The sequence below is a fragment of the Cyclopterus lumpus genome, chromosome 12, assembly GCF_009769545.1.
Source record: "Cyclopterus lumpus isolate fCycLum1 chromosome 12, fCycLum1.pri, whole genome shotgun sequence".
NCBI lineage: Eukaryota > Metazoa > Chordata > Actinopteri > Perciformes > Cyclopteridae > Cyclopterus > Cyclopterus lumpus.
Window position 1 is genome coordinate 11,206,562 of NC_046977.1, and position 26,771 is coordinate 11,233,332.

The 26,771-nt window shown below is 38.7% G+C and overlaps 2 protein-coding genes across 2 annotated transcripts; one reads left to right on the forward strand and one right to left on the reverse strand.

The window, feature by feature from the left end:
- Window positions 1-7,123: 7,123 nt before the first annotated feature.
- LOC117740131 lies at window positions 7,124-15,438 on the reverse strand. Its single transcript, XM_034546336.1, has 10 exons — window positions 15,204-15,438; window positions 13,955-14,015; window positions 13,503-13,765; window positions 13,273-13,369; window positions 12,714-12,980; window positions 11,271-11,381; window positions 9,757-9,825; window positions 9,122-9,172; window positions 8,743-8,869; window positions 7,124-8,097 (listed from the first exon to the last, which is right to left on the reverse strand). The coding sequence occupies exons 1-10, from the start codon at window positions 15,321-15,323 to the stop codon at window positions 7,620-7,622; spliced, it is 1,644 nt and encodes a 547-aa protein (XP_034402227.1). The 5' UTR covers window positions 15,324-15,438; the 3' UTR covers window positions 7,124-7,619.
- A 2,574-nt stretch (window positions 15,439-18,012) lies between these two features.
- On the forward strand, window positions 18,013-26,398 carry plgrkt (plasminogen receptor, C-terminal lysine transmembrane protein). The gene is made up of 6 exons (XM_034546338.1): window positions 18,013-18,113; window positions 18,231-18,389; window positions 18,738-18,830; window positions 24,083-24,213; window positions 24,747-24,856; window positions 25,114-26,398. Exons 3-6 carry the CDS (start codon window positions 18,750-18,752, stop codon window positions 25,239-25,241), a joined length of 450 nt encoding a protein of 149 aa, XP_034402229.1. The 5' UTR covers window positions 18,013-18,113; window positions 18,231-18,389; window positions 18,738-18,749; the 3' UTR covers window positions 25,242-26,398.
- Window positions 26,399-26,771: the final 373 nt, after the last annotated feature.

Consider the following 26,771-nt stretch of genomic DNA (forward strand, 5'->3'; position numbering starts at 1 on the left):
TGTGTGTGTGTGTGTGTGTGTGTGTGTGTGTGTGTGTGTGTGTGTGTGTGTGTGCGCACATATGTGAGAGATTACAAAAGCAATAAAGGTTTGTCTTTGTGAAAGTTCTGGTGCGTCTTTTTGCGATCGCTCATACAAATACACAAGTCTGAATTAGCTCAGTAAATGTTTGATTTGTTAGTCTAGCCTTCTATATGCTGCTGGTGCATCTAAGGAAAGATAACCAGTTACAACTTGCAGCTTTAACGCGCAACAAGCTCTTTTATAAAGCTGTATTTTTATCAAAAATGATTTTTGCAGGACGTGATGAAGGTGATGTTTCAGGATATCGAGGAACGTTAACAGCCCTTTTATCTCAAGAATTAAAGCAATACTTGCCAACTTTTGCCTATCAACCAGCAAAGGTTACATTTTTAGGTGACTATAATGTAATATAGCCATAGCACATGTAGGGAAGAGTCAATTATCAGCAATGTTAGTTATAAGTCAAAATATAAAAGTGTTGCTAAATTAGTACTGGTCATATACCGGACGTGAGGCTGAAGCAACACAACTCCATAGTGTACTTACATTGGGCAAGAGTCAGTTTTGGTTCTTAAGAATTCAGGTTTTCATTTGTAAGAAGAAGAATTCTTGAATGATTTATTCTTTCAAAAGTCTCACTTTAAATCATCAAATGGTAATTTCTGAGTGTTGCATAGCATTTACTTAATTCAATTCCATCCCTTGCATCCCTCTTTCCAGGAAAGCAGAACTATCAGATACTGTCATGGAATAGTACAATTTAAACTTGTATTGGGGAAAGAATACTGAAAATCCTTTGTGTGTGTCTCTCTATCTCTCTCTTCATTCTGCACCTCTTAGCATTGTTCTACTGCTCAATTTCTCTACTTTTCATGCAGATTTCTGTATTGCATTATTCAGGTCTTTTGAGAGAAGCCCAATATCATGGTCTAATACTAGTTTTCCAAAAAGACCAACATTATATCATGGCCTCTGTGTATGAAAGAAGAATGTGTACGTATGTACACATATACATATATATATATATATATATATATATATATATATATATATATATATATACACACACACACACACACACACACACATGATTCCCCTCTCGGTTCTGTCTTCCCATTGTGCCGCCTGTGATTACACTCTGAACGTCAAGCCGCGGCGCTCCTGCAGCAGCTGAACCGCTGAGGAGGTTGTGGAGCCGGGCGGCAACTGAGCCGACCACTTCAGCATAGACCGAATTGGGCAGATCTCTCTCTCACACACACACACACACACACCTCCCCCTCTCCCTCTTCTCATCACCTCTGGAGTGTAAGAGTGAGTGAAGCCACCCTGAAGATCTCATCAAGGATCCAATCAGCGCGTGAATTCACAAAATGCACTCCTCTTGCAATGTGATGGGGGGGGGGGGGGGGAGATACATTTCGAGAGAGCCTGTCTGGAGCGAAAATCTCATCATATGCAAATTAAAGAAACATTTTTAATGGCTTTGATGTTCGTAAGAGTATCTCTGACCCTTTCAGGGATGTGTTAACGGGCTCACAGGAAAAGAATATGTGCAGATTAGCCTATTAATATTTATAGATGTAATTGGTTGAGCTGTGTGGCATGAGGCCTTGTTGTGCCTGGTGTAATGCAGACCATGTTTAGGCCTAATCTAGGTGGGTGCTCTGACTGCCTCTAACAGGAAAATGGCCGCCCATTTTAGGAGGAAGCTGGATATCCTAATAATCAGGTGAACTAATACCGGGCGCTGAGAGTGTTTCCTTCCGGAGCTCTTGCCACGTCAGTCATTCACAGAATTGCTCCTGTCTGGTCTGCGAGCCATTTTAACTCAATGGAACGTGCGCTCTTTCCCCCCCAAACGTGCATTTGGAGAGGACCACACGGGCCCCTTTGGATAGCCTCTATACCCACAAGGAGGCTCCCCAACCATCATAGGGAGCAACCAGACGCCGCAGCACACACACCTCCTGCTTCTCAAATCTGAACAAAGCGTTCCTCAGTCTAAAGTGGTTAAACTGTCAATTCAAATCGTCTGGACATCGTGATTACCGGCATGGGAGGAATTATATATTTAGCTTTATGTCCGTCGCCATTTCCTCCCCCCGTCCTGATCTGAAGTGACTAGCCAGTAGTGCCCTCGATATTACTATCTCTGAGGAGTTTAAACCTTCCCCCAGGAGACAAGTGTAATCAAGGGCTGCCAGCGGGAGGGAGGGAGGGAGGAGGAGGAGGATGAGAGGTTTGGGGTGGGTGGTGTTGGAGCCCTGCAGTGATGGGATGGTGAAGGGAATGACAATGGACCCAATTTACAAATACATCTAAGATCTGAAATACTTAAGTTTTCAACCTAGTCTTACTTCAAGAAAATGACATAAGTAAGTAAAAGTCTGACACGCCCTTTTGGCTGGAATGTTTTTACATAGAATTGTGTCTGTACATCTGTACAATATTTTCTGAAAATAATATCCTCACTTTTAAAAATAAATCATTATTAATCATTTTAGTGAAGTCGATTAGGATGCAAGAAGTAAAATCAGCTTTAGCCCTTGCAAAGATCTCATCTAAGAGTTGTTTTTCTTCTTTTATTTAGGTCGAAAGTCATATTTTCATACAGTGAAAGTATTTTTATATCTGCTACTGCAGGCAGATTAGTTTGAATTGTTTCCAATTTAAATCCAGGTGAGTAAACAAGACATAATTAGGCAGATGGCTGCACTAGAACCAAGAAAATGTATTCTTTTTGGTTAATTTGTACTGTGATACCTCCCAACACTGGCAGACTTTCAGGGCTCAATAATAGACACAAATAATTTGGTCATATGGAGATTTTTGCAGTGCAATAACTGCTTCAAGAAAATTCTGCTGCCATGTAACCAATAAAGATACAGTGCACAAATAACAAAGGGTGGAGGCTGTTGAATGTCAGGAAAAGCATGCATGTGCACATACATAAACATACAGTTCTATTGTATTTGGTTATTGAGTCATTGTTAATTGTCTTCTTAAATTCTTTCCACAATACTATTTGAAACAAGATTGTCCCTCAGTAAATCCACAACCCCCTCTCGGATCTCATCCATCCTGAAGAGACTCATTCATCCTCAATAACGTCACCGCTTGCTCATAAATACAAGTGACCGTTAGGAAAGCAGATGAACGCAGCCAACGGATTGGACAGGAAGCCAGTTAATCTGCAATCCAATCCGGCCCGAGTCTAGTGAAACCCGGCTCAGCTTGGCTGACCGAGGCCTGGGAGGAAGGAAGTGAAGGACTCAGGAAGCAGTGTTCAGAGCTTTCACCAGTCATATCCATCACAGTGGACGGTGATGGTAGCATATGTGTGTGTGTGTGTGTGTGTGTGTGTGTGTGTGTCCCTGTTTCACCAGTCGTATCCATCACAGGGCTCTGTCTCCAGGCCCAGGCGAGAGAGCTGGAGAGTCATTAGAGGGGCTGGGCTGCAGGCTGCAGCGCAGCACTTTAACTAAACATCTTTTTCATAAAATAAATGCTTCCAGGTTAGCGCGCGGGTCCTGGAGAACCCAGGTTGCCTCGCTTTCGCTGCCACTCATCTGATCCCAATTACCAGACCGACTTGTTCAGAGCTGGCGGAGACTACATGGATGCAGACTGGAGTTGTGCGTTAGACCCCGGTGACAACAACAAGTGTGGCATCCTATTGGCCATCAACACATCGCCACCCCATCATGCCCCATCTTCCTCGCCACCGTATTCCGTAGTTAAGAAATGTATTTGTAATTGGATTCAAGCCATATAGCATTCAGCAGATATAGAGTATACGACCAGTATGGTTTTTGTACTTAGATTTTTGCTTTTTTAGCTCTTAAGTGGCTCAGTATATGTGTGTGTTTGGACCGTTTTAGTTGGATCTAATGCTGTTGTGATCAAACCTGTGACTTATCTGCAATGGGGTTCTAACCACAAAGCCACCTCAATTTTGAAGATAGAAAATTGAAATTGACCAATTTCTCTACTTTTGCACAAATATAAATAATACATGTGTATATGCACTTACTTTTTACTGCATCTGGGTTTTTAGTACACTGGGTAAGGCAAGTATATATATTTGCTTGGCACCTTTCAACAACGAGGCAGTTTGAACTGCTTTACATGTATTTATATCATGCAAGATTTCACCGTCCATCTAGCACATTCATTTCATTCTCTCCAGTTGTGTTACATGTATGAGAGTAACCTGATCTTGGAAGAGAGGAAGAGTCATCACAGTATATATACACAGTATATATATATATGTATTCGTGTGTGCATGTGTTTTTGTGTGGACACAGCGTGCATTTACATCTATACATTATTGAATAATTGTTTCCCGATGCTTTCTTCTTCTCTCGAATATTAATTACCAAACGATGAAACCGCCTCTTTGGTCTGGGAGGTTGACGTTAAAGGAGGAAATGGGGGCCGCGCATGTCGGAGACCGTCCTTTTTGATGGGGTTAACTCTCTGTGTGTGTGTGTGTGTGTATGTGTGTGTGTGTGTGTGTGTGTGTGTGTGTGTGTGTGTGTTACTGTTGGGGGTAGGATGGGGTATAGAAACAGCTATGTCGGGGAGTTGAGTTTCAGGGGAAGCATTTTTCTCAGATTGAATAGATGTTGAGAATATCTTGGACAGCTGGACGAAGCAGTTTTTTGGGGGGGTTTTGGCACAGAAACTCAAATTGATACATGTTTCTCGGCCTGAAAGAGAATGATCATGAAGTGGAAGACAAAAAAGTAAGAAAAGAAAAACATTGAAAGCTTTACTCAAATGTTTCTGTGCTGCTGCTACGCTATGTTGGCTCCTATGATTATTCAGACAAGCACACACATAACAACTTAACCTGAGTGCTAACGATTTAGGACATAAGACTAATTAATCAAATAGACATGAAATATAATAAGATATTAAATCATAGATAGAGAAATATAAGAAAAGATGCCAAAGAGAGACACAGTTGCCTCTCAACAAGCTTCCCTTTATCAAATAGCTAGCTGTAGCCTTTTTTTTTGTGTCAAATTTTTTTTTCCTGTGACCTTTTAAATTCAATGTAAGAACACATAGTTTCATGGATTCATAATCTACTGAGATCAGACACCTTGTTCAGCTCTCACACTGCGGCTGCATGAAAAGAGAGATGGCACCATCTAGTGAAACTATGATGTCAGCAGGGATGGAAACTACACCATTTGTTGTGGTTGTAATGGAAGAAATATAGAGTTAAAGATATCAAGTAAGAATAACAACAACATATATATATATATATATATATATATATATATATATATATATATATATATATATATATATTAACTTCTCATTAAGAAGTAATTCAAAAAAATATAATTGAAAGTGTGTTTGCCTATTAATGAAAGTGAGACTAATGAAACAAGCTTAAAGCTAAAATGTATCTTTTTAATAGCTAACACTCCAATAAATTCCAATAGTAACATGTTTTTTATTTTGGATTAAAAAGTGCTAAACAGATGCTTGCCAAACCACGGTTGCATCATAAACCACTTCTCTTACTTACGCCCATCAGGATATTCCAATCTTCATTTTCAAAATACCTTTTGACTAATAACACATTTGGTATTTCCCTGATTCAGATTTCTTACTGTAATCCTCAAATCTACAGAATGTACAGTACCAAGAGATTTTGCCTGAATTAACTAAGCCCTGTAGCATTTCTGACAATGTTGTGATTATGGCGCAATATAATGCCAATAGTTTTCTATTTTAGGATGACAATGTATTGATTTAAGCCACATGATAATCTTTTATGAAATATACTAAGGCAGTCACTCAGACCAGCAGTGAACTTCCACACTTGAAACATTACACTGGAATATGAAATAGACTGTTTTAACCGATTACTCTTTTATGAGACGGCTTCTGTAATGCTTCATTTAAACATGCAATCTTCCCGCGTGTCTGTACATCTCATTTCAACCAGTTCACGTGAATAAACTGAAGGACAGACGGTGGATTCATCACAGCTGTGACTGCAGAATATATAATAATAATAATGATTATTATTATTATTTTTAATAAAGGATATATTGGGATATATGCAGAACATCTCAGGGTCAACAAAACAATCCACAAGCAGTGTGTCCAGTGCTCAAGGAGTAAGTTGACCAACAGCTGGCAAATCAACCACTTTTGAAAACAAAGCACTTGAACATGATCAGAAACATGATCATCTGTATACTTGTGGTTTGTTTTCTTTTCAGGTGTAATCATTATTTATATATAATTATTAATACATCACAATATCCCTATATATGTATTTATAATCACGTGTATGATCAGTTGTATGACCTGAGCCTTCACTTCCTTATTGCAGAGGAAACTGATTTTTTCTACACATGGTAAATAATGACATTTACATAAGTTCCCAATGAATGTAAGTCCCATACTCGCTCTCCTTTTAGCTCAGTTTTGGTCTCCACCAACTCCAGTGGTAAATAAATAGCAGACAGATCGTAAACACTGGGCTGTGTTCACCAGATAGTCGATAACATTGTCTACACAACCAATGCTGAGTTACTAGCTGCTGTTCTCAGTTCTCCGTGCTCAGTAAAGTCTTCCTTTTTCAATGACTGTATAACTTGTCTTCTTAACCTTTGCCCCCTCATACCCCTGACATCCTGCTCTGGACATCATATCCTATATTCTGCAACATACTACTGCATGTTGCAGAATATAGGATATGAAGTGGACCACAATAACTGTCCATTCTGTCTCAGTGAGTCTTTAGTTGTTAGTCTCTCTCAATTTAAAAGGTCAATTAATCATCATACAGAAATGTTTTGATAAGAGACAATGTAAATAACAATGCTGATCATCGCTGACTGCAGAACACAGTCAGGCATTCAGGAAAGGTTCCTCTCTAAACCTACCTGAAAGCTGACATTGCCGTTGTCAGAGACAACCGGTGCAATAGAATAAGCGTGGGTGAAAAATGAGTCAAACATAACACCTTGGGAAAACGTGCTGACTGAGTGAAAACCAGAATTACTCATTCTGTTAGTGATGTACTGTAAGATGCTCCAATTACTGGAGAATGGACATACAGAAATGAAAGAAAAAGTTCTTTTAATCAAATATTACTGGAATCAGCAAGCTATCTTTCCAGGAATACTCACTTCCCTTTTAACATAAGTGGCATGTAGAAACTGTTCCTGCTTTGCTAGCAAATGACACTAATAAGGACCTTTTTTTTCTCGTGGACAGAAACAGAAACAACTGCAGTCATTAATTAATTGTTTGAACTATCCGATATGCTGGAAGATGGTGGAGCTGAAACCACTTTCAGGAAAGCTAAGGTGGATTACCTATTGTACCAGAGTTTCTCCCTTCTAAGGGTAAATTATGTACTTTCTTTATAAAATAATTTGTACATAGTATATTTTTAATCAAAATGCTTTGTAAAGAATGAAAAAATAGTATTTACAGCACATATTGAAATCATCACATTTTGCAGTATATCTGGCTTAATACAAAACCTATCCACACATGTTTGTTTAACATGTAGCAAGCGCTTAATGTCTTTGTTGGTCACACACATGTGTGCATCATACTGCTTGGAGCTGCAGCACCCCCTCTGTCTCAACTGTGTCCTTGAGCGCGGGGCAGTGTCCCGGGCAGGCCGTGACCAACACCCTGCATCCTCCTTTATCCATTAGATACTTCCTCAAGGACTCATCGAAGAATTGGTTCCCTTCTCTATACCCGTCCAACAGCAGCAGAGCCTCACTGGACCTGGCTAACACCGTTCTCAGCTGATCCTCTGTTGATATCTTTTCCATGAGAGAAAGTTGAATTGTTATTTCCTGAAACAAGTCCCCCTTCACCTTGCTGCAGTCGACAAAGAAGAGAAGTGGAAGTGTCCTGAGATCGAGGAGGTTAGCGAGGGCATGTGTGGACCCCTCTGCCCAAGAAGAGACCACGATGTGGGCTATGGTCGTCTTCCCACTTCCTGGGGGTCCCTCAAGGAAAAATGTCTCTCTTGCTTCTGGGAGTAAAGCTTGAAGATTCACAGGCTGGCCCTTACTGAAAAAACAAGCAGAATTGAGATTGTAAGCATGACGCACCCAAACAAATATTAAAGCATCTGAGTTAACTGGATTTGTCCACATACAAAGTGTCACTATCCAATTTTATTCAGGCCTTCTCTGTATATAACAGCACAAATATGTGTGTACTTATTGATATTGACACCTCAATATGTCCAACAGAGGAAACCGAGACCATCAGCAAGAAGATTGACTATTTCTATATTTATTATTATTGGTCAGATTCAGCTCAGACTACCGAGGGTCCTCCAGCGGTGACCAGCCCCACACTTTTCTAAAGGGACTCAGGCGTTCAGAAACACTACCAGTTCTGTCCACAGAGACCGCCAAAATCAACACAAATGAAAGTTCCTTGTTGTATTTTTAAGTACGTTTTAAGTGGTTTTGCACTATGGTATTGATACGTTTACTTCAGTAAAAAAAAGTAAAAGTAGACAGGTATGCATGTTAACTACCATTTAGTGAGCTAGCTAGCTCATAGATCAAAGAGAATAGGGGCTAACTAGCTAACTAACTTGTCTCAGTGGTTGGGACCAAACAAGAATCACGTTGTTACTGGAAATGAGATGATAGAAGTCTGGTATTTTTATTATCAATGCGGAACTTTGTGTTTGTGACTCACTTGTTACGCAGCCTGTGAGGCAGCTCCTCCACAACAAAAGCCTCCCAGTGGTTTCTCACCTCTGAGCTGAAGGAGAAGTCACAATAATGGGCTTTCAGAAACACCCCCAGGTTTTCCTCCGTGGAAACTGCAGACAACAAAAAACAGACCTGATCATGATGCCGTCTTTTCTTTCATGTTTTCTTTCCATTTATTATTATTATTATTATTATTATTATTATTATTATTATTATTATTACATACGATGATATTTTTACAGTACATTTTTACAGTAGTGCAGTAGGATAATGCCATCACAGACAACTGGAAGACGTTGTCTTACTGAATGTGTCTTCTTGTTAAACTTACTGTGTATAAATTATAAAATAGAGTCACTTACCTTCGTTAAACACTCTTATCACTTCCTCATTGTCTTTATCTTTTCCGAGGCCTGGTGGAAAGGAACAATCTTTGTCAGAACACCAACACAGAGGAGAGTAGCATTGATAGAAGGAATCAGTCAGTGTTAATAATTAGTCAGTAATTATCCCATAGCTACTGTGAGTATACCAAATCTACTTACATCCCAATGGAAAATAAATTAAAACAAATGAATCTGAAGTGGGATCTTTGCCCATCTGTATTTCAGAGAATAAGTGTTGAGTCCATGTAACAAACACACACTCTCCATACTTGTGGTAACTTATTAAATAGTTATATTTCAAGTCAAGCCATCTTCTCTCAGCGTGTCTCGTGCAGAAATATTTTTTCACATATCAGTTACCTCGTGATTGCAGGCAAGTTCATCAGCGACTAAACCCTAAGAGCGGTTGTACAACCATGCAATATAATAATTATTATATATAACAATTAGGCGAGTAAACTTATTTAATCTGTGGCTGAGAGTGCTGTCAACATGGCTGTTACTTTGGTTGTTCTGATTACGAGCCTGTAACACATTCTTTAATGTGTGTTACGTTAATTACATGAATTGGTTGTGTGAGAAGTGAATTGCTCGGCACTGTTTAGACTCACAGTCAGCAGCAGAAACAAGACGACCTCGACCGTTGACCAAAAGGTTCCTGGTACTATTAGTCCTGGACCCTGTAGAAAACAGGAGGAAACAGTTAGTGTGTTGGTACTGCATGTGTGTACTGCATGTGTGTACTGCATGTGTGTACTGTATGTGTGTACTGCATGTGTGTACTGCATGTGTGTACTGCATGTGTGTACTGTATGTGTGTACTGCATGTGTGTACTGCATGTGTGTACTGAATGTGTGTACTGCATGTGTGTACTGTATGTGTATACTGTATGTATTTAAGTATGAAGAGATTGAATGGTGGAAGTTGGTTTGGCACTGTATACAAATAGCTTCGTAAAATTACATTTAAAAAAGCCAGGACAGTCTTTGTTTCAAAAGCATCAACTTAGCTTTCTATATGTTTGCCTGGTGATGTATATTGGTGTGTATGGTATTATAATGATTTGGAATTTAATTTGTTTTATGCATACCTTTTTATTTATTTTTTCTCAATTTCATACAATATTTTCTCTTTTTCTGTTTTTTGAAAGAGTGATCAAATAGAATCTTAAAAATACTATCCGTAAGTAGCTGAAGTAACACTTCTTATCATGTATATGAATGTCTACGTTGACTATTGAAATGATGTGTTTGTTTAGGAGAATTGTACAAACAACAAATGCTGGCCTGAAAAACCACCCAACAAATATCCTCAAATTCCCCTGTCACACTAACAATCACCAACCTGGGTGTTTCCAAACTTGCTTGAGACACAATAAGGTCCAAAAAGCTTAGTCATGCTGACATGAACACATGCAAGGCAGATCACATGTTGCTACATTTTCAAAACAGTCACGGCGGAAAATCTAACATCAACATTTCATAACGTTTTATGAAATACTTTCAGTGGGAAAATAATTTGACTCCACATGTATCACCGTCTGCTTGAGAGCCTGCCAGTTGTTCTTCTGCCCATTCGACAAAGACAAAAAGTAAACACAGCTAGGCTGCAATGGCTTTGACACCGGAAGGACAAACTTTAGACGCTGACTAATGGATTCTTCACTGCTTGGGGTGGTTTGAGGTTCAGGTCGGACAATGAAGTTCTGTTTAAAAGTAATTTTTCAAAGGGGGTGTAACAGTTAAAAATAAACCACCGTGAATAATTACCGTGATGAAAGGATGAAGAATAAAAGATACACAACTGGATTTTCCACTTCATCTACTGCACATGGTAGGAGCACATTCTAAGGGGGAACCCGGCCCTGCATCGATCACGCTTATATCCAGCACACACACGGCCTCGGCGCTGCAGCTTGAATGCCTCAGTGGTCGAGACAATTAGCTTATGATTTGAATAATCATTTGCACAAGTATCTGTTGTTGTGTACCGCTGTGAGTACTGCTTCATATACGATTGCAAGAACAATCTTGTATTGTTGCCATTTGTCTCTTTGTCACAATATTTAGTTGAATTGTGATGCATGGTCGTGCCTGGTGTGCATTGAGTTGAGTGACTGGTTACCTTTTTGTCGTCTGTACATGAGCACTGCAATGATGATGACCACCATTATCATTCCTATGCTCAACACAATGATGAGAGCATTATTTTTGACACGAGGAACAGGGATGTCATCTGTGAAAAGAGTGAAGAAGGATTGTGTTAAAATTTGCAGCAAAACTTGTAACTCAATGAATGACAGTGTTGTTATTTAGTGAGTTAGCTTTTAATATATTTGACCACTTGGGAAATAACCAAATATACCAAATACTGAGCCATTGCAAACGTTGCCTTACTGGTTAGGAACTAAAAGTGCACTTAAAGTGACTCATGCTTGTGTACTCGTTTTTTAATTAGCTGTGTTTTGGGCAATCTTCTTTTACTTTCTTCTTTTTGTTGTTTTATTTACAGGCTGTTTTCCATTATACAGCTTTAAAATAACCAGACACTTTTTTAGCTTATCATGTTCAAAAGTACTTTGTCTAAGAGAGCAGATAATCCTTTGCAAGGAGAAACAGAAGCAGCCTACACAAACACACACAAAGAAGACGCACATGTCCACACACGACCACATCTCTTGTAATAGAACTCCAACACACGGCTGAGTCGAAGCACGAACCCAAACGCCTCCTACAGCTTCTCTGTGTTGATACTCTGGAAACCTGTGAGCGAGAGCTGAAAGGCTCATAGATCTCCTCTGTGTTAGCATAATCATATTTGGTGTGGGTTGGCCGCGGATATATTTATATCATAAAGAAAATGTGAACATAACAAGAAAACCGCAGTTTGATACGTGTGGAAATGATGATATTATATTTCCTGTTACCGCGGCTGCCATGAGGGGAAACACAAGTCTAAATAGTGGGAGGAACACAGAGGTACTACCACAGTGTAACTGCATTAAAAATGTTACTTAAGTAAAATCACAAGCATCAAAGTGTACTTAAAGGACTAAAAGTCAAAATATTATAACGATTATGCAGAATGGCCAATTTCGGAAGAATGTATATAATATTATTGGACTATAAATAATGATTAATTATGTGTGAACAACACTTGTTGCAGCTGGCAAATGTGGGGCTGATTTCATCTGATTACTCAGTAGTTTACAGTATATCTATAATAATCTATAATAATACATAATCATTTTTTGGTTGGTTATATTTTGTATTAAATATCAGAATCTGCAAAGTAAATCCAAAAATTATCAAATAAATGTCATAGAATAAAAAAATTCTATATTTCCCCTGTCATGTAGTCGAATTAAAGTATAAAGTATAGCATTAAAATAAAAATATTTGAGGAAAGTACATCTGTACTAAAGTACATACTGGCCATGCGTGACCTGGAGATGTTGTAATTAAACTGTCAACACATAAAACCCCCCTGTGTCCTTGCATATTCTCTCCGGTTAAATATTTTGAGTCCTGTCATGGAAGAAAGCCCGGAAAGGGAATAAAAATGTACCTGGAATGTGAAATGTGGCAGAGTTGCCATCATTTGTAAAGAAGCATGTGTAGTTGTTTTTATCTGATGATCTGACTCGTATCTGACTGGTGACTGTGAACAGCTGGTCTGCACTTGATGCAGCAGTGGTATTGGGATCGAGTCTTCGCCGGCGTCCCTCCTGCCACCCAACAGAAGACTCGGGGTATCCCTGAGACTGGCAGCTTAGCAGCACCTCATCCTCCTCTGCAGCCTTCTGAATGTGTTTAGTCACTGTGGCATAAGGTGCTATGGGATAACGAGACAGGACAAATATATAATTACTACCTAATAACACGATGATACAAGCTTACGATTATGAACAAGTGATCTTGATAAGGGGAAGATCTTGAGGAACGTTGAAATGAGCCCAAAGCATTCTTTAACAAATTGAGTAATATTGGTCTTAGTTTCATTTTTATTATGAGGTGTATGGAGTGACTGACAGAAATGACCACATGCTGTGGCCAATGAGCAAGACCATTAAAGCCCATGAATCTTTGACTAAAACCCCCCAAAAAGTCACAGCCTTGGTACTCACCTACAACGGACAACCTTGTTGTTTTATAATCAGCTCCTTCTTCTGTCTGTACCAAACACTGGTAGCTCCCAGAGTCATTGATCCTGAGCCTAGAAATCTTTTAGGTGACAGAAGAAGAATGTAGAGTCCTTAGATGTCCTTGTGGCCATATTACACATCATGCCCTCATAAACTAGATGTTTAAATAAACCCAAATCTGTAAATCTGAAGACATCACTGCCAGTATTGACCTGTATCTTGGCGCGGCCTTCCTGCAGCTCATCAGTGAGAAGCCTCACTCTACCCCGATAGTCAGGATCCTGGGACGCCATGTGCTCCATCCAGTTATCCATGCGGTACACTACCCGGACCGAGGCGGAGCCGATCCAGTGCCAGGTCACCTTCAGGTCAGCATGAGGATTTGATAGTTTAGGCTGAAACCTGCAGCCCATCACAACATCTCCTCCGAACGTTGACTTGTATGTGGTTTGCTCGGCCTCAACAGTGAACAACACTGCAGGAAAATAAGTAGTCAGGATTTATGCCAATTTGCTAAACAGCCCTGAACCAATAATCAACATTAAATGAAACACACTAGATGGTTTCACTCAGTTTTTGAAATGTTTTGAAATGTTTAATGTAGATGCAATTTGTGTCATTTTTTGTTCATTATTGTCTCCACTGCTGGATCTTTACTACGCACCTGAGAGAGATGGCTGGAACATCGCTTGCAAAACGACAATTAGGGCCCAGTCCATTGAAACCTATGAGGAAGAAACCAAAAGGAGATATCAATATTTGGGCCATGTTACTCAGAAACATGAGTAATTTTACTGGAGAAGGCCAGATGTGAATTCTAAAGCGACAACTAGTTTAATCTAGTTTACTTCTTCAAAAAGTATGACAAACAACATAACAGACACAGCAAAACACACATCACATGTTGGTGAGAAATACATGTTATTCCTAACACCAGCATGACTCAGCTCTGCAGAGCAAATCACTTCCTCAATAGTTTATTCTTGATAAAGTAGCATCAAGGATGCTGATGGATGACTCTGGAGCTGTGTCAACACTCACACACGCACACACACACGCACACACACACACACACACACACACACACACACACACACACACACACACACACACACAGACAGAGCTGTTTTTCTCCTTGTAAACATACTGGATCTGGTAATGCTAACAAATCCTGTTTCGGTGAAAGTCATACAAGTTATCTAAAGTAATTAACTACGACTGTGACTCCAGACTGTGAATCCTGTTATGCTCTAGCCACAAATCAAGTCATGATTTATTCACATAGCACCATATCATACAGATCTCAAAGTGTTTCGGTTTGGTATCATTTATAGATTGAGCTGTGAAGTGATCAGCGCATAAGTCATTTTCTCTGCAGATTTCCTGTGAAATGGAATTTTAAATTGTAGTTCTGGAGAATAGTTGTGTCTGCTTGTGGGTGAGCTGTCATTAATTATTCAACTCTGCCAGCTGTTTGGTTCACTATAAGCATAATTTAGGTTATTAAGTTATTACTTGCACTTATTACAAAAAGCTTGCGGTGAACATATTTACTATATTTAAGATTACTGAATTGGCCATCAGGCTACAGAGCTATAGATTAAAAACACAAGCGGTAAATGGCAAAATACATTTTAATGAAAAAAAACTGATCAATAATAATTGAGGGAAAAAAGTAGAAAGTAGAAAAACACAATTTATATAGATAATTAAGTCATCATAGCGAATTATCAATAATAATAACATTGATAATGACAACAATAATAAACATTATAATAATAATTATTATTATTAGTAGTAGTAATTGTTTAACTTATTATTACTATTATTATTATTATTATTATTATTATCATTTAAATTTACCAGTGAGGACACCATGAACCGTTGTTTTTCAGTCAATCACATGTTCTTACCTGGTGGTCTTGCAACAACCAGCTGCTTCTCATCCGGTGCTTCCTTCTTCCTTCAGCTCGCACTGATCTGAATCTCCCGTCTGCAGAGCTGTGAGCTATAAGAGAGAAGTTCCTCCACATTTCTTCTACACGGGAAATGCCCACCGGACACGCCCACAAACAAACATGCTGCAGCTCGTCGCGTTACACATCCTGACGAACATAAACCTCTGCGAAGCGAGTTCACGTCGTGGGCTCATGCTTTTTTGTGTGTTAACATTAAGAAGCAAATAGCAGTTGTTGGTCCCCATCTTGTGAATAACGTTGTGAGAAAACACACTATAAATAGCATTGCACCTCGCAATAAACAAGCCGCCTATTGTAAGATGAAACCAATGCAATAAATAGATCAAAGCAATGTTGACACACACGGAAATAGACCACATCGGTTCCTGTAAGAGGAAGCAGCAGCAGACACTTTCTTATTGGGCTTTACCCAGAAGTCATAAAACAGCTTTAACTAAAGCTGTCGGTAAACGCTCCGCCGTTATTGGCAGATACGTGTGTCGGGCCGTTGAATATGTTCACGACGTTATAGTTTTGAAGTGCATTAATCACATTGGTCAGACAGGATGCATTTGCCTCTCTGTTCCTCTCACGGGTCCTCGTGTACAGTACCAGAGCGATACAAGAGGTAACCATTCAACAACTTACTGTGGAGCAGTGGGGTGTGAGTTATTGATGTGTTGGTGTGAGGCTGCAGAAACCTTGTTAAAACACGGGTTAGTATTTAGATACTTTACTGTTGCCTATCTTTGTAATGTAAACATGGTTATAAGTACAAGTTCAGCACTCAACAGCTTACTTAAAATTACACTGTTGTATCATCAACATTTACTGAAAGTATCACACGAAAAAAGTAGTCATTATGCAGCACAACGCCATGTCATCACATGTTATATTACTGGATTACCACTACGTTGTATCTGGTTGAGGTGGAGCAAGATGCAATTGCTTTATCGACTGGGTTTAGTCTGTTTAATCTGGACAGATTTAATTGTACATACATGTTCTGTATGTACAATTGTTTACTGCAAAGTAACGAAGTATAAAGTACACTTTCCACCACTGATAACATCACACTATGACTACCACGTGGCTACGACAGTACAATGTCAACTGGAATTTTCAGTAAGTGTTGATTTGCAGATGCTTCCAACAGCAAAGAGGTTCATGTTCACATGCGTCATTTGGGAAAGCTGGAAACGTATGCCTACATCACTAAGTTGCCAGCCAGGTGGAATTCCCAAACACAAGAGGTGGAAAGCATCTAAAACCTCCCCTTATATCTGGATGATCGCACTGTTTCATAGAGTACAATATGACTGTATGATTATTTTGTGGACTTTCCTTCACCAACTAGCAGAATGTACATGTTGGCACATGCTTTATATTTTGCTACAGGGAAACAGGATAGTTATCTGATCTTATCAATGATTTCTTTCACAACGGAGTTTATGTTTTGCAAACGTTTCCTACATTTTGGAGACCCCTGGGAAATCTTAAATTGTTATGGACTTAATAATAGGTTATAAGTTAAAACAGATGAAAATGTCAATGCAGAGAAAGGTTTGTGATACAGAACTTGTTGAAACACATTTTCTTCTCGGACATCCAACATCTACAGTGCTCAAGCATTCAGTCGTACAACATGCTACTGTAGGGTGCTCTGAGAGAAAAAGACTTGTGGTCGGGCTAAGGTAGGGCAGTGGTGTTTAATGCTTATTGTTCATTTATTTTTTTGGGTGAAATTTAAATGTTGCCTTTACATGTTTTGCGTATGGCTCTTGAGATCATGCCTACATTTGAGAATGATTGTGTTAAAAAAGACATGACTAACAGCGTGACTACTTTATTTTAAGGGTTGATTGTGAACCTAAAAAGGTGGAATATCAAGTGTCATTTATCCAGTGAGATGAAACTTGACCAGGAGTCCCAACACTGTTGTCATGCATTGATGAAACAGGATAACGTGGCTTGATCTGGTTCACTGAGACATGCAGTTTGTACATTGATGTCAAGTCAGATCAAAACAAAAAGCACCATTGGATGTTAACTCTCCCACAGAGTTATTGTAGTATGCTCCCACCCTCTAAGGGCCCCTTTTGTGCAAAGTCCATCCTTTCAGCCATTAACTAATCGTGTGCCGTGGATCCTATTGCTCATTACATTTAAATAAAAGACTTCTTTATATTAGATAAATCAGAATCTAAATCAGAATCAGAACCTTTTATTGCCAACTATATGTTCACATACAAGGAATTTGTCATGGCGGGTGGTGCAACAATATTACAAATGTTACACTTTATCTATCTATCTATCTATCTATCTATCTATCTATCTATCTATCTATCTATCTATCTATCTATCTATCTATCTATCTATCTATCTATCTATATATCCTACATTATTTAGCCTAATATATATACCTATACTAAACATTATTCAATTGAGAGTAACTGAAGTTTCTTTAAAATAAGAGACTATCTATGATTTTGAATGATAAAAGTGTGGTAAAAACTTCCCACAGTCGGGGGCTGGTTGTATTCCATACCTAAATTCAGCATGAATCTGATTTAATCCTCAAAAAGTCCATATTTTGAGAATGAATTATGACTTTGACCCGCAAACACCGACAGAGGGAGACATTTCTCATGTAACTACCCTGGGACCATGGATTCTGGGACAAACACTATACATCTCAAGCATTGTGTTCATCTCAAGGGAATATTTCTCCACCCAACTTTTTTCCCCACTTCCTCAGAGCAGTGAAACAAGTTGCTAATAAATTGGTTGGAATGAATTCCTTTGAATCTTGAATGGGATTTGTCCCTGAGGAGAAACCATCATATTATATTCCTTTGCTTCATGGTGAGTTTGCAATGACTTATTTTGATGGTACACCGTCATTGTAATCTCCCTATATGATATTAGTTTTGACATTTGGATTGGTGGACATAACGTGTTTTCTTTGCTTTTATTTTGTAGTATACCGGAAATACATGATGTATTTATATCCCTGATGGCGTTTGGCCCGCAGTGCTGACTGATAGACAGGAAGTTGTGCTGCGTGATGTGCCCTTGAAACCCTGCTTTTGTGACGTTTATCGTTACTTCGTTCAGCCTCCAGCCTCCAGGACATATTGGGTATGTAAAGCTTTCATTTCCAGCTAACCAAGCGACCCCTCAAAGTCAAAACCGAGGGTGAAGCATGAGCACGCATTCATGTGCGATGTAGCAAATTAACTCTCAGGAAAAGCCCAGAAAGTAACGTTACTTTACATAAAGTCGTTTGCTAACGCCAATGTTAGACGTATGAGCACGAGGTTATGAGTCTCGAGCAAGTTAAACACACCCACAGTGTCATTGACGTCACATGTTGAGTCGAAGTTTGAACGTCCTGACGTCGAGTATCTGTGCCTGTAGGTTTGGTGACGTGCGGCTGCAGCACAGCGGAAGTGTGTGTGTTTACGTCTATTTGTACCTTCCCCGCAGGTTAACGGCGCCATGGGGTTTCTACTGTCTAAATCCATGGACGCAAACTTTAAAAAGCAGCAAGAATTCATGCTCCACAATTCACGGCTGCAGGTGAGTGAAGGTGCACCCAGTCACGTGGTATTTAAACGCAACACTGCAACACATACTTCATGCACCTGTGACCACGTGGTCGGAACATATCGAGAGTCATGGCTTGGATTGTATGTCATTTGCATGTTTCTTTGGATTAAAATGTCTGCCAGCTACTGTCTTAATCTGAATGTACATGCATGTAGAACCAGTCAAGGCTGCTGCCCACAGGAAGCCTCGTGGCCACTTGTGTGGCAATTAGATAACATGATTTTGTTGGGGAAGATGGAAATTTGCAACACACAACTAAAGCATGATAACAGCTGACACAGCAAGGACCTTACATCGGATACAGTTTTATTACCTGATCTAGTGACCCAGCTTTAAAGAGCCAGGACTTTTATCAATACCAAGTACGCTAAGTACAGACTTGTGTACTTTTGGACTTGGGAGTTGTCAAAATCTATGACTATTAAGATTAAAATTCCATTGATGCTGTCCATATATTGTGAATATATTACAAAATATATATTTGATATAATTACCACACAGCAAACATTAAACCTTAAATACAATATTTGTAATGTAATAACTATTCAGCAAACATGGGGCTATGCAGTATTGCAGCGTAATCTGTCATTTGTACGTACATTGACCCGAGATTTGGCATTTCTTTTCTTTTTTCTTTTAGAAAACTGAGCCAGGCCATCATGTATCTATCTGTCTAGCTATCTTGTCAGCTTGGTGGTCTGTTTTTATTTCTTGAATCGCAGTGTCAAAGCCACGGATGCAAGCTTCAGTTAGAATCTCAGCATTTTCATTTAGAGCCCACATGTTTTATTGCACTCATTATTTACTTTATACAAAGGATTGTTTTTCCTCTCTCTCTCTCTCTCTCTCTCTCTTCTTCCTTTTCGGCCAATCTGTTGTGATTTATTTATGCCTGTAAGCTGCTGAGCAGCAGGTGGGATGTGTGACTGTCATAACACCAATGACATTATCCCAACTTCCACCCAAAAGGTTGGTTGTGTCGTGGATGGCTATTATTATTATTATTATTCAGTGATGACAAGGGTTTGGAAATTGAGTTTCACAGAGCCCTTGTTTGGGTTGTGACGATTACTCGTAGGTAAATATGATATACATGATGTTTAAGCATTGCTGTAGTAGATCTACATTGTGTCATTGACCTAACTTACTATAGTTTTGTATTTATAAATAACACTCGACTTTACTTTTGAGTACAAATTAACAACCCTTTCAAATTTTTCAACGATTTTGATTAATTCATACAACCATTCAAAATGTAACTGAACAAAACACTGAGACAGTCAGCGTCGCTAATGGTCAAATTTGATGTTACTGTCTTTAATAATAATGACATTGCATCTTTCCATCAACTGAATGAATAAGATGGACCCTGGCAATGTCAGAGTATCTGGAGCAACGCTGCAGCCTCCCTCTGCATTAAGATGTCAAAGATGATTGCTCTCCAGTGTTTCTCCAGTCTCATCGTTCAAAGCTAATTGTTCCTTTTTACGCTCTTTTCTTGTGAATTCTCAAGTCAAAGTCATTGGGCTTTGTGTTTGAATCACAGTGTCTATCTTCAACATCACTTTAGTGAATCATCAATTTGGTGTGTGTGTGTGTGTGTGTGTGTGTTTGTATGACGCATGTCCTGTGGATAAATGGCAGCTGTGGGAGGACGTCAATTAAGTTTTCCTTCATTTTATATTTAATAGGGGTCTTGGCTGCTAATGATAAGTTTGTGCTTTTCATTCACTGAACCTTAGTGGGTTTGAATCTGAAGTAGGTGAGAGGTAAGGCCTCCCAACAATGTTTTTGATTACTTTTATTTCCCTGGTGTTTGACCAGCACCAATTATACTTAAATAAAAAGTGTGTGTGTGTGTGTGTGTCATGTACTTCTTTCAGTGTGTAGCCTTTTAGTGAATGTCAGTGAATTTTCCGCATTACGTTTCACCTCGGCTCTCACCTTCAGCGTGAACTCATTGTGGCTCATTTCACTCTTTCTTCTTCTTCTTTTTCCGGTCACTGTCTCCGCCACTGCTTTTCCAAGCTTGCCTTCAAACCTACAGTATTGGTCTTCCTACTCTTTAAGCATAAAGGTAGCACTATGTTGCTTTATCTTTTTGTTTAGTAACTCTGTTTATCATACATGGGTTTAAATGTGTCGGCACTTCAGAAAGCAAAGTCCCTGAACCTTTTTGGACAGACTGTTTTGGCTCGTTGTTATGGCCGGATACAACACTTATTTGGTATCAACCAAAATGTGTTTCAACAAGCAACTAAAACTGTCATGAATCCGAAGGCGGACAGTCGGATTTGTAATCTTGTTTACTTTTCCTTTTACCTGATAGTTCCTGATTGAATTAAATCAAAAAGTTGCCAATTATAGATAAGTATATGTTTCGACATTTGAGTGTCTCGTGTGAAATTCATGTTTTTTTTCCATAGAGAAACACAATTTTGGCAGATTAATAGATAATTAAATGAATAGTTAGTTGCAGGCCTAATAGCAGTAATGTATTCACAAGCAAATGTTTGACTAGGGAAGTCATTTACGTTGCACTTTTAATGCATCAAGTGAGCAGACTTTTCATGAGCCAGTGAGAGAGGTGCCATTCAAGTGACGCTGCCAATCATGAAGTGTTGGCTTGTGTTCTGACACCGTACTATGCAGATTGCACTCGGCTTCTACATCTCTGTAAAATAAACTTACAAGCAGGAGACTAAAATGATACAATTATTATCAAGAAGTACGTAGTTTCCTGTCTACTTCCTGTTTTGCGACCCAGATGAGAGGATTGACATCATGAGAGGTGAAGTCTTTTCAGCCATGTCGCCAGGAAGCCTTCATTACACGTCACTGTAAGTTCCCAATGTATTGGAAGATGACACGCACACTGTAACCTGTTGTTCAGAACATTGTAGCCTCCTTCTTCCTGGAGAAGTTGTCCGTTGTAGTCAGCTCGATTACAGTAATTGACTCAAGTTTTTCACGACAAACAAAAATATTAAAATGTACGAACCAACTTCTCATGTGTACACAGACATTCATGCCTGTTTTCAGCATATGATTTCTGTTTCACTATATGAATGATTCAGGGCTGAAACTAATTATTATTTTTACAATGAATTCATCTGACTTTTTTTATTTTTTTTATTATTTGGTCCATAATGACATCCACAAAGTGTTTGTTTTGTCCAACCAAAAGTCCCAAAAATATATTTAATTTACTCTCAAATCAGACAAATGGTTGATTAGCTCTTCTCAGTTCTTGATTTAATTGATTGTAAATATAATGAAATGTTACAAGGGAAGGCTAATTTAATTATATCCACCTTTCTTGAAATACAGTGTAGAAATCTGGGCTCCATAAACATTTGGTGAAACCAAAGTTTGAAGATTAGATAAGCAGCCGACTGATGCAGATTCTTCTCTCTACATCCCATCTCCAAAGGGGAAGCACAATAAGAGCGCAGTTGTGTCAGTTCTGCTCTATAACCAGTTTCATAATCTAGATATATTATGTGTTGTGCTTTTTTTTTTTATTGGTGTTTGACTAAAAGGCCTTTACTGTTCACACATGTTGATTTAAACTCTTCTCAATCAGTCTCACAACATGCTTTAAAACATGCTCAATTAGTTTTAAGAGTTGATTGCTCTTCATTAATGGAAGTGCCTTTTTTAGTATTTTTACTCTCAAATCAACTTCCGAATGTTGCAAACTGGGCAAAGCATTGTCATGCTATAGAATATGTTCAACCATTCCTAACCTCTTTCTTATTGTGGATACCCTGAGGGAGTCTGACTGATCAGTCTCAGCCTTATTTATCCTGCTTGACAACTTAAATGCATTTACATGACGCAGAATCATACAACTTTTATTTAATTAACTATTGACTTGTTCCTGCTCCTTATAGCCTATATTGAAAATGGCTCATCCTCCTGTGTTACTCAAATGTCAACAGCAGCCCAAATCAAACATAATTCCTTTCTAGTTTTTGAAGCCTTACAGTAAGTGTAGCTCGTGTGCACTGTAATACTGACCATTGATGTGGCTATGCAAAATGTATGTTTAGTGTTTGTGCATATTTAGTAGCAGTTTGTTGTATAGTTTCAAGCTAGTTGCTGTAAACTATTGTGCTATGTTGGGAGGTGTTTTCTTAAATGTTCTGATTGGCACAACAATTAATTACATTGAACTTTATTGTCATGGAACGGAGTAAAGACAACAAAATACAGTTTACGGCAACATGACACATTTAAATGTCTGATTCCTGTGACATTTTCCTCTAACCAGAAGTGCAAACATAATTGTGCAGAGTAATGTAAAGTATTTGTCTACTGGTAATGCAAGAAAAAGAATGAAATGTATACTTTTATTTATCCTCGTGGAGAAATTTGGTTTTGACCCGTCCTTAGTTATTAAGGAGCAGTGGGCTGCAGTGAAGCGCCCGGGGAAAAAAATACACATACATAATAATAATAAAAAGTAGGGGGTCAACATGAATTTGCAAGATACAATATGTACAGTGTGTTTGCAAGTTAAAGTAGGCAGTGCTAGTATAAAAAAATACATTATCTAGTAATTATGTAAATACAAGAACTGGCAATAAAAAATACATTGTACGCAGAACAAACAGCTGGGGTATGATAGGAATATGGTGCTTGCACTATAGATCTGATGTACACTATAGATCATTGCTGCCCCCTCCCTCTGGAACTCTCTCCCCATCACCTCAGACATTCTCCGTCACTCGCCACTTTCAAAACGACACTTAAAAAAACCATTTATTTAAATCTGCATTTAGCCTGTGATACTAGTTTTTATCAAATAAAGCAGAAATGTGAGGAAAAAATATACAGATATGTGCTAAGTGGGCCATTTTACATTAAAAAAAAATATATATATATATATAGTAGTGCTCTCTGGTGGGCAAACTATTATTAACCGGCAATTTCTGATTTCTTATTTATATACATATCTGATCAGGCTCTAGTATTTCATGCATTTGTTTTGTTTGAATTTGTATTCCTGAAACCATTTAAAATATTTCACGTTCCACGTTGTCCATTGAGAGGCACGAGGCAGTTGGTGTATTATGCCTAATAACGTGTGTGTGTGTGTGTGTGTGTGTGTGTGTGTGTGTGTGTGTGTGTGTGTGTGTGTGTGTGTGTGTGTGTGTGTGTGTGTGTGTGTGTGTGTGTGTGTGTGTGTGTGTGTGTGTGTGTGTGCGTGTGCGCAGATGGAGCGTCAGATGCTGATGCAGAACCAGATGAGAGAGAGACAGATGGCTATGCAGGTTGCCTGGTCCAGAGAATTTGTCAAATACTTTGGGACGTTCTACACGGTGACGACAGCTGGTCTCACCTTGGGGTGAGTTTACTGTACAACTGCTCATAGAGATCAGCTCAAAGGTGGTTGGCTTGTTTCTAACGCGCACAAACAAAGACCCAGTAAGAATAATATCGTGACCTAACCATGCACAGTGAGAACAACCTGTTCACAGCCTCAGTATTGAAGTCATCACCGTCTAGTGGCCTTCACTGGTGCAGCTCCATGTATGACGGTTCGTCACACAGTTTAACTGTGCAGCAGTTATTCTAGCTAAATATCACAAGACACCTATAGGTGGCGCTACGGCAACATGACACATTTCAATGGATGTCAGTGGTTGTGAGTCGGATTCACGTGACATTTTCCACAATTTATCGTCCTGTATTCCCAGGATTTAGGTATTGCAAAAATAAAATGTCAACATAATGGCCCTCTGTATTGTAATGCAAATATCAACTTCAACTTTCTGTAATTGAATTGAATAGCCAAAATGAGTGCTTTTATTTCTCCTTATCACATAATTACAGTGGGAAATACTAAGTTGATAATTTTTCTTTGTCACTTTTCTTCAGTGCCCTTAAAATAAAGAAACCGATCCTATTGGCTCCCATCGTCCCTCTCAGCTTTATATTGGCCTACCAGATGGACAGCGCCTATGGGACACTTATTTATCGCATGAGAGGTAGGAGGACCAAGCCGCATCATTATCGTCAATATCCCACACAAGCAAAGCTTTATGCTGGCCAGAAAAACAGATGTTGCCCAAATCTTTTTTGGGGGTATCAACAACAATTTTATATATATTTATTTTTCATATACTGACTTATTTAAAAGGAGAACGTAACACAACTACTGCACGTGGAGGACACAAATGGTTGTTTTCACAGACCATTTGCCACAATATAACGCATTGTATTTTTTCCCCCATTGTACCTTCAGGGGAGGCTGAGAGTATTATGACTTCTGAACATGACCGCCTGGACCTTCCTCATGGGACTCCAAATTTTGATAGCATAGAAAAAGCCCGTCGCGCTAGAAGCAGCCTCGCCTCCTTTTTAGAGAAATGAGAAGTTGGTTATTTGTGACAATCATTACCGTCCAGCCGATGCATTCACCCTTTCTGCTTTTGCGTCTGCCCATTTGACATTATTGAGTCTATGTTTTGCACTAATTCTTTATCATGGACTTTGGGTCAAATGAGTCTCAATATTAATGAATATAAAAATGATCATTTTTGTGGTGGTTGTTGTAAGAGGTGCACAAGTAGCCAAAAACATATACTTAGGCCAAACAGAATACTTGTTAGTTAGTATTCAAATACATCCTTAACATGAATATTTGCATCAATTACATTGAACCATTTTAACATAATTCACTCGAGATTATTGGATACTGATACAAAATTGAGCTGTGTCCCAAATCCAGACTATATACAAATTCTATTCAGTATATACTAAAGACTAATCTACTTGTTAATATACAAAAATATTAACTTGCATATTATACTAATACGGACAGTATGTGTGATATTGGATGTCAATCAAACCGCAACTTCAGAAGCTTACTTCCATTTAAACTTCACAAAGAGACATCAAATGTTGAGGATAAAGGCCTTTATACACAAAGTAAGGTAACCAAATGACACACAAATGCAAAATACTCTCCTCCGAATATTTAGCATCAAAGCTATTAATACTGGCAGCAATGTATATTTGTGACAGTTGCAACACTTGGAGGTTTATATAGATTTGCATAGGCAGAGGACCAACTTTTTGTATCCTATTGACCCAGAGCAGCGTCTGAGAAGTCCAGCTCAGTTTGCCGTTGAACAAAAAGTTAAATGAACGGCTTTTATTGTGAAAGGTACGATCGGGATCTCTGCCTTTTTTTTTTTTTTTTTTTAAATTAAGGTTGAAAGGAATAAAGACGTTTTTCTGGCTTGGCTTGGACAACAGAGCCTCCGTGTTGGACACTATAGTGTTTGCATTGCATACAGTAGGTCCGTTCCGCACAATGTCATTGGTTGATGCCTTTATTTGCTATATCGAAAGCAAAATAAAATCATACTACTTTCTGGAATTTGTACACTTTTGTACCGTGTAATATCTGTAACGTACTCCTAACATAAACAGCCGTTCAAAAGAATATATATTGGCATGTGAATTTATCGTCAGAAAAATACAGTGTGTACATTTCTTTTTTTATTAAAGGATTTGATTTTTAATTTTGTTTTCCAAGATTTGAGCTGTTCAACCATATTTAGTGTGTATGCAGTCTGGTTTGACTTTTTTTGTAACTTTTCCAAATTGAACACACCACATACTAAAAAGCAAGTTATGTAATATGGCATTGGGACACAGTGTTCATATCAACAGAATGTGTTTGCTTGTTAACATGCTGTTAGTTAAAGCTGCATTAAGCAATGTTGACCACTAGAGGGCAGAAAGACTTTAACACGCTGTTACTGGAACATCACCTCTGCAACATCTGAGGTTATCGTGTAGTAAACATTTGCCTATTTGCACATCAGGCTGATGCAACTCAACATGAAAATCTCTTTGTGTATATGTTCTTGCCACCTGACACGGAGAAATGTA

What these genes read in the sequence shown, in the direction of transcription:
- LOC117740131 (XM_034546336.1), bottom strand. Translation starts at nt 15,323, where the DNA reads ATGTGGAGGAACTTCTCTCTTATAGCTCACAGCTCTGCAGACGGGAGA. An exon ending in GTTCCAGCCATCTCTCTCAG is followed by an intron (nt 13,766 to 13,954) that starts GTGCGTAGTAAA and finishes ATTTTCCTGCAG; the next exon opens with TGTTGTTCACTGTTGAGGCC. An exon ending in TCTTGTTTCTGCTGCTGACT is followed by an intron (nt 9,173 to 9,756) that starts GTGAGTCTAAAC and finishes CCTTTCCACCAG; the next exon opens with GCCTCGGAAAAGATAAAGAC.
- plgrkt (XM_034546338.1), top strand. Translation starts at nt 18,750, where the DNA reads ATGGGGTTTCTACTGTCTAAATCCATGGACGCAAACTTTAAAAAGCAG. An exon ending in TCCACAATTCACGGCTGCAG is followed by an intron (nt 18,831 to 24,082) that starts GTGAGTGAAGGT and finishes GCGTGTGCGCAG; the next exon opens with ATGGAGCGTCAGATGCTGAT. An exon ending in ACAGCTGGTCTCACCTTGGG is followed by an intron (nt 24,214 to 24,746) that starts GTGAGTTTACTG and finishes ACTTTTCTTCAG; the next exon opens with TGCCCTTAAAATAAAGAAAC.